The sequence below is a fragment of the Gavialis gangeticus genome, unplaced genomic scaffold, assembly GCF_001723915.1.
Source record: "Gavialis gangeticus isolate Ggan-Ray unplaced genomic scaffold, GavGan_comp1, whole genome shotgun sequence".
In the NCBI taxonomy this organism is placed as follows: Eukaryota; Metazoa; Chordata; order Crocodylia; family Gavialidae; genus Gavialis; species Gavialis gangeticus.
The window spans coordinates 32,317,180-32,325,557 of record NW_017729001.1 but is presented as its reverse complement, the minus strand read 5'-3'; the positions used below and the strand labels follow the sequence as shown (position 1 = coordinate 32,325,557).

Here is an 8,378-nt window from a genome sequence, read left to right as displayed (position 1 = left end):
GAACAACAAGCTAATTTCTCCAATTCAGGTTGGCACTTCTGCTATCAATGCAACTCACAAGACCTAAAATCTGTTCCTAACTCCTAAGCAAACACAGGAGCTCATATCATTTCAAACATGGAAAAAAAATGGATTAACTGACATTTGTGCATAAAACTGATCTGTCCAGTCCTTGATTTTCTAGGTACAGATCATTCATTATCCGTCAATTCAACCCAGATCGGTTTCAGACTCTCTGCATTGTAATTAGCCTCTTGGATTGTTTTTTAATCACATGTAGGTCCACATATGATGGATTAAAATATGCACTGACTCACCCAGATCCAAGCCAATTGAGAGGAGCAGCTTGTGTAAAGTTCGACTCAGTAATTAGAAATCATAAATATAATATTTGTATTTCTATCGGCAGTATTTATCTTGGGTTAACTCAAAGCACTTCCAAAATACGAAATAATCAACCTCACAACAAGCCTGAGCGTACCATGATTGTCTTCATTTTTAAGAAAGGAAACTGAGGCACCAAGAGGTTGAACAAATTCCTCCAATGAGGCCGTATAGGACGTGGTGCTTGAGTTGTAAAAACTAGAGTATGTTCCATTTCTGCTTGTACTCTTTATGCTGACCTGTAAGGATCATATCTACCTAGAAGCTGCTGAAAGACCTACGTTCCTTTCATATGTTTTCCTGGTGTCTTTTTAGTCCTCTTTTCTTTGAGTGTGCCGAGTATCCAGACTGTGCAGGGAGAGACATGGAGGGAGTGTCATTCTGCAGTGCTGATTCTGGCCTCAGGACACCGCTCTTGGAGCATGTAGGGACCACTGAGGAGCCCACAGAATCTGGGGGAAATGTCAGTGCTGGAGCACTTCGGGCTGATACAAGTAGCCCTCCACTTCATCCCTTCACAAGTCCCAAGACAGGGCACAGGGGTTGGTAGTGCTACAATGCAAGGGCTTGGGGCTAGGGCATAGCCAGGAGGAAGCTGCCTGTCTTGCACCACAGACTGTTTTGGCTACCCAAGTGGTCCAGATATCCACCCTAATAGAAGCCTTCAGGGCTTGATCACTCCAGCTGTGACTGAGGAAGTGGGAAGAGGTGCCTAAGACAGACCAAAGAAACCTAGTCAGATCCAGCATGCTGCTGCTAGCTCCTTCCTGCAAGCCCTGCCGTGAAATGGAGCTGTAGTCAGTCCAGGACAGGTTTTGGATTCCACTGCACTTTCCAGCTAGGAGAGAGACAGGATGTGTGGGGGGTTCCTGAGGCTTATGCATCTTCCTGGGCATTTCTTCCAGTAGTCTCAAGCCACATACACATGCAACCCAAAGTAACCAGAAAACAATCTTATGTTCCATCATCTGTCTGGATTCAATGTCTGCAGGCCAAAACCAGAGACACGCCCCATCCCCACAGCTTAGAGAAATCAAACCTTGGCTCTATCTCCAGGTTTCTCGGTCACAGCAGAGGCTGTGGAGCTTCACAGACAGCACAAGGATGCTGCTTCCTTTCTGTCCCAAGGAGAGGTGCTGCCACAGGCAAATGGGAAGTGTGCTAAGGAGATGAGGTGGGACCCCACAAAACCTCCAGCTAGTGCTTCCCATATGCAGCCCCACAGGTACATCCCATGTCTCAGGACAGTTGTGATGGATGGCAGTGAAGGGATTTGAACAAGGTTTCCTAATGGCATTACAACCCTATCAATGATGTATTCACTCCTCAGCTTCTTATCCAGGTGAAACTTCCATAGAGCTAAACTTCAGGATGGGACTTAGTATGATTATTTAGAAAGAGTTATAGTGATGGCAGCTTCCAGAGGCCGGAAACAGAAGAGACCTGGCCTGAACTTTTTTTTACCCAAAGCCCTATAAATGTGCAGACTTAGCCTTCCTTGGGCCTGACAAATGCTGCTGAACGTTTGACTGCCTTGTGAGTTTGCAAGGGGAACTCAAGCATGGAAACCAGCAAATCAGAGTGGAAAGAAACCTGAGCAATAGAAATCACGCTTGACTGACAAAGAGAGATCACCTTATATGGGAACATCCCTGGGCAAGAAGATGAATGCTGCTGGACTGGTTCCTGAGGTCAGATCCCAAACAGATGGAAGAAGTTAATGTGAAAATGAGTGTGTTTAGGAAGAGAAGGTGACACTTTGAAGAGCATCTCTGCTTGCAGTATGGGATCCAAGTCCTGTTGTTCTTCCTTTTTATTAGGAATAAGGGGATATGTGCGCTTAGAGCTGACCGAGTTATATTAAAATCCATTTGTGTGGGGCCATTCTGGCACTCAGATGCATCACAGATCTCACTTTGGCTTGTCCCAATTAGAACTGTTATCATTATGGTTTCCTCCAAATTTCTTTAAATGGTATTAATTTTCTCCACATCAAATAAGCCATAGCTCTAAAGACCTCAATCAGCAGTGGGCCACAGATGAAGTACACTGAAGCCAATGAGAACTGTGCTTACTTACCCTCAGACAGCAGTTTGTCCCTTTGTACAAGAGGATTATAAATCAGCTCTCAAGGAACACTGCCAATTTATTAAACACATTTATTTCTGCAATTCTTGTGCTGACCACTGTCACAGATAGCACAGTGGATGATTATAAGCCAAAAGAGATTAGAGAAGAAAATATTTTTCCCTGCTTGGTTGAGTTTGTTTGCTTTGTGCATGTGTAGCTTTGGCAGTGTGTGGTTTTATTTTGGGTTTGTATGTAGATGTGTGAGGATCTTTTGCAATGTAACAGGAGACAGAGAGAAATTTCCTCTCTGCCCTGAATCTGAAGGTATCTGACTTGGCGTAACTCACCTGACCTGCCCTGGATCTTGGTCAGCCATTTTACACCTGTGTAGAGCAGGCAAAAAATACTGATACCCAGTCTGCTTGCATTTTATACAAACTTGGAGAGGTTCAAGGTGGAGGTCAACTGGGAATCAGGCCTCAGCGGGTCCAGGAAGAGGTGAATGCTACACCACCATAATCCTCTTAAACTCATCTTTGTTTCAAGGTAATTTACATCATCACAGACCCTCACCGGAGGTGAGGCTTCATACCAACTATGAACTGACTGCCCTGAGGAGTTTTTCATCTGTTGACTCCTCTGTGAAATCCTCTGAAATATGAACTTTAATTTCTACCCAGGAGAATTTTTACAATCTTTTCTCCAATGTCTGATGAAGGCTGCTTGTGCCTGAAAGCTTGCAATTAAAGATTTTTTTTGCAAAAAAACATGTTGGCCTAATAAAAGATATCATGTCTACTACGAGTCCTGATAGCCTTCTTCTCTAGACCATTATAGCTACAACCTGGATACTAGACTCATCTCTGCATTTAATTCAACATGTCAAACTGTGTGTCCTGCTAGCCTTTGTAGGTCCTTAAGAGCAATGCACACTGACTCCAGTGGATTGGGCCTCTGCACACTGAGGCCCTGGGATGCCATCCTTTGGCCACATGTGGCTTGTCTGATGATATAGGACTGCCCTCTCCTGGAGAACAAATGTCACTATGAATAGCACTGGGCTCAGCATCTGATGGCCCTGCAAATGCTCAGGTATTTTTCTGGCTAGTAGCAAACTCAGGCAGTGGCAAAACTCACTCTGCTATGAGGGAGCTCATTCTTTTCCTTTCTCTTCTCTTCCCTCATGCACCTTTCTGTCAGTGGGATCACACAGAAGCAGAGCAATTGAAGTGTGGTGGCATGTGGAGGTGGCACGACTGAGTGGAGATGGTGACGTAGGTCCCATGGCAGTTCAATGCAAACTGTTCTGTTGGTTGGAAGATGAAATGGGTAAATAATGCATCTCTCTGTCTCCCTTGCCTGTTCTCCCTGGCCCTGGGGGGCAGAAAAGTGAGATGTTGTGGAAATTAAACCCTGCTCCTGCACTCCCCAATGGCCGCTAGAAAACTCATGTTGATTTTGTGCTGCAGAATCAGGTCCTTTGGTCACATTCAAAGCTGATGCAGTGTGACAAGGTGAGATGCTAAGTTGTATCATCTCTCTTTGAAATTAGGAACAAGCTGCAAGCAATCATCAGTCCTCCGCAGCACTTGACAAAGCATGAGCTTTCAGCCCATGTTCAACACCTTCCGATTAGATCAGTAAGAGTCAAGTTGTCCAAGGGACATTGAGAAGGATACAAGTCTGTTTACTGCTGATAACTTAGCAGGATGTCAAATCTTGGATTTTCCTTCATCAGGACAATGATATGAATAGCCAGGCTGTTTGGAGGACATGCTAAAAGTATTAATGCATCTGACATTTAGATTTTTCATTTCTATAAAACATCTGAATAGTCTAAATTTGTGATGTCCCATCAAAAGGAATGCCAGAAATGTTGCTCCTCTGAAAACTGTCTTTGTGTGAGAGTGGGTGGGTGGCTGTGGAACACTTGTATTTTTGTCAAATTTGGGTCAGATTCACCTCTAGTCTAATTTAATCGGCTTTGCTAAAGATGCAAGAGAAATGAACGTGGCCTTTTGTCTTTGGTCTGTACATAAGTAAAGCATCTGGCATGCTAACCTCACCTTCCCTTTTTATGTATTTATTTACTTATTTCTTTTTGATTAATTAGCGACAAAACAATGATTTCCTTCTTAAAAGAACGTGTCACATTTATACTAGTTTCCATGCTAATGTAAGTGGTTTTCTTACTGTGCCTTTAAGGGGTGTGTCCTATGAAAGTGGGATGGAAAGGGTGGGAAAAAAGCAGAATCAAGTGGCTCTTGAGAGCACAGACTACTGAGGAAGTTGTAACAATGACTGCGTTCTGTAGCCTGAATGATCTGTGTGAATATGAAACGTCTAAAGTGGTCCGTTTTCAGAGTGGCTACCTTGGAAGTATGAAATGGATCATCCATATAATAGTTTTATTATATGTTTGGTAAGTTAAGAACAGTGACATGTTGCATTGTACATGAGCAAGCATGTTTATTATGTGGGTGGCTGTCTGATCGGTTATAACTCGGCTCAGCAAGTACCTGGAGATCTTGAGCTCTGTGCTACAGAAACAACAGAAATCAATTTTACAGCTTTTCTTTAAAGGGTGAAATAAAGTGTTGCACAACAGCCATTCAGACAGTGACAAGTGTCTGGATATCACAGGAAATTATCTGCACAGTACAGATTTTACTGTAAATTTCCTAGTAAGAAAGCGTTTGAATGTGGTATCAGTTTCCTGTGTTGATGGCTGCCTTCAGTGATCGCGTTTCCTGACAAAGTCTTCAGATGTTCATAAACGAGATTTAATTCTTACATAAGGGGGACAAGCTAACACATGGAAAACTAATTGCAATCTTACTGCAAGTCAGGAAGTTTTGTTGTCCAATTAAGACACCATTTCTGTCTAGTTGTTTAGAGCTGTGTTTTCACAGCCAGACAGCACCTTAAATCACTCCTCTCAAAGGCATGGCATAAAAATGCCTTGTAGGAACTATTCTAAAATAAACACAGGGTTTTTACAGTTGCTTGCACTTAAGTATTTTAGATATTATTTTTCACTCCCAGGTTGGTTATTTTTTAACTGAAATGATGACGACGCTGACGACGCTATCATCTAAAATAGAAAACCGTTTTTTGAAAGCAACTTTTTGTACACGATATTACATGCACAGTAGCTGTTACAAGTCTCAGTACTTTTATAAGTTTGGTACATCATGAGCTGCAGAAGCAATGCATGCTAATAGCTTTTAATTGGTCCCCATCAACTTTAAAAAGTATTGTTTCACTGGGGAAAAATAAGTGTGTAATAACATTTCTATTTATAAAAGCTTTTCACATATAAATACTGGCCTGGATTTAATGTATGATGTCCCTTTAATAATAACAGTAACATATGGGAACACTGGGTTTGCCTTTACAAAGAACCCTTTGAAAATGACATTTTAACCAATGAAGATGACTGTGGTCTATAGAGGCTTGTGAGCTACAATAGTTATTGCTTTTCATGAGGCTCTGATCACATGCACTTTGCCAAAGGGGGTTGCAGAGGCAGCCTATTTCTCCATCTTATAACAAATTTACCAGTTACCTAGGAGCTTCTTAACTAAACCGCCTGAGACAGGGATCACTGGAGTTGGCCACTTTGAAGGATGAAAAGGTTGAATAATAACAGATTTCTTCCAAAACAGAACATGCTGGGACCTCAGTTAGAGCATAACCCATTTAAAACAGAGGCTGCAGGGTTTAAATTCATATTGACACCTCTACGTTGAAGAGAGTCAGCTCTTGAAGGGTGAAGTCAAGCACCACAGCAATTGGGTGTGGCGGGGCAGGGGGGGAGATTTAATTTGACTAGCACATGACTAGATGATGTTTAAGATAGGAAATAATAAAGAAGGACCAGATTTAGTAGTCACCTATGTCAAAGTAATTCTATAAAAGCCAAGGAGATTGCGTTGTGTAAGCAAGGGAAGATTTTGGCCTGACAAATCATGATGATACAGTCTCCAGTTACTTTCAAAGGTTCAGTTGTATTTTAACTTCTATTGTGTATTTACTAACTGTGGCAGTCTGCCATTTAATTGTCATGGAGTCATTTGTCCTTTCTGTTTTGTCTGGTTAGTTTTGCACTTGTGACTAATCGACTCTATCAGGGAAAGGAGTCTGTGATCAGCTCGGTTCATACCAAAGTGAAAGGAGTGTCCCAGGCTGGCTCCAGAATCTGGGACACGGCAGAGTATACCGTTCCCATGCAGGTAAGTCTCCCCTTAAAGTCAGCACAATGGGTGGCAGGTGCAGTTGCTTTAGTGCTACGTGTCTTTAAAGACCACAAGAAATGTTAATGTTAAAAGAAATCATTCTCTTTTACAGGTTAAGAAACCTTCTGTTTCTGTCATGATCAATTTATGATTATAACAGCAGCAGCTCTAGGAACAAATTAATTCCAAGTATAACTCTACTGAGTTTAATAGAGTTACTCCTGGTTTACATAGGGATATCTGGGGGGGGGCGGGAAATCCAGTTCCTCCAATGTGGTACACGCTTGTGTTCAATGGAGTGACTTCCTTTTTACATCAGCATGAGTGAGATCTGAACCAGCCCCATTGTCTTTACAGGAGTCACTCTGGGTTAACACAGGAGTGGCCACAATCAGAATTCGGTATACGATATTTAATTTAAAATATTTGTCCCCTCCTGTCTCTCTGCATAGGGAAGAGACACTTTCTTCGTGATAACCAACATCATTACCACAGAAAAACAGACTCAGCGCGTTTGTCCAGAGGTAACTGCATTTTATACGTGACTCATCACCTGCATAACGTAGTTTTCTTTGGCATGAGTATTCATAGCAGTTTTCCACAAGCAAACGTTGCTTTGCCTTCCCTTGCTACATTATCTTACTGGATAACATGCCACAACTAGTTTAATTACTCTTCTTTTTTATTCCTCCACCCTGTGTTTCCCAGTTAATCAGCCAGCAATTAGTTTTGTGCATGACACCAAAGACCCTGCAGCCAAAACTGTGCTAGTGCCTCACTAAGGCTAATGTTCCCAGCTGGCTTCACTGCAGGTGGAGACTATAATGCAGAGGGGCAGGAGAGTTAAACAAGTCACTGTTTCTCTGTAGCAATCTGCTGTTATTCTAAATGTTTTGTTTCCTAGTTTCTAGGGTCAGAAGAGACCTGAGCAGATCATCAAATCCGACCCCCTGCCATGGCAGGAAAGCGTACTGGGGTCAGACGACCCCAGCAAGGTGTTCATCTAACCTCCTCTTAAAGACCCCCAGGGTAGAAGCCTGCACCACTTCCCTTGGAAGTTGGTTCCAGACCCTAGCCGCCCTGATTGTGAAGCTGCGCCTCCTGATATCTAGTCTGAATCTCCCCTCTGCCAGCATATGACTGTTATTCCTGGTCACTCCTGGTCGTGCTCAGGGGAACAGGGACTCCCCCAATGCCTGCTGGTCCGCTCTGACTAGTTTGCAACAGGCCACTAGATCCCCCCTCGGCCTTCTCTTGTGGAGGCTGAACAGGTTCAGGTCCTGTCGCCTCTCCTCGTAGGGCCTGCCCTGCTGCCCCCTGACCATGCGGGTGACCTCCTCTGGACCCTGTCCATGTTGTCCACATCCCTCCTGAAGTGCGGTGCCCAGAACTGGACGCAGTACTCCAGCTGCGGCCTGACCAGTGCCGTATAGAGGGGGAGGATCACCTCCTTGGACCTGCTCGAGATGCACCTGTGGATGCATGACAAGGTGCGGTTGGCCTTCCTGACTGCGTCCCCACACTGCCAACCCATGTTCATCTTGGAGTCAATGATGACTCCAAGATCCTTTTCTGCCTCTGCCCTGACGAGAAGGGAGTTCCCAGCCTGTAGGTATGGTGCTGGCTCTTCCTCCCCAGGTGCAGCACCTTGCACTTGTCGGTGTTGAATCCCTTCCTATTCTCATC

The 8,378-nt window shown here is 43.7% G+C and overlaps 1 protein-coding gene across 1 annotated transcript in view; it reads left to right on the top strand.

Annotated features, from left to right (window-relative positions):
• The first annotated feature begins 4,686 nt into the window (after positions 1–4,686).
• The window catches only part of P2RX7 (purinergic receptor P2X 7), a 16,479-nt gene continuing 12,787 nt past the window's right edge, over positions 4,687–8,378 (top strand). The window contains exons 1-3 of the mRNA XM_019507306.1: positions 4,687–4,876; positions 6,557–6,689; positions 7,145–7,216. Of these exons, the coding sequence (XP_019362851.1) occupies positions 4,752–4,876; positions 6,557–6,689; positions 7,145–7,216 (330 nt within the window). The 5' untranslated portion in view covers positions 4,687–4,751. The remainder of the gene's footprint in view (positions 4,877–6,556; positions 6,690–7,144; positions 7,217–8,378) is intronic.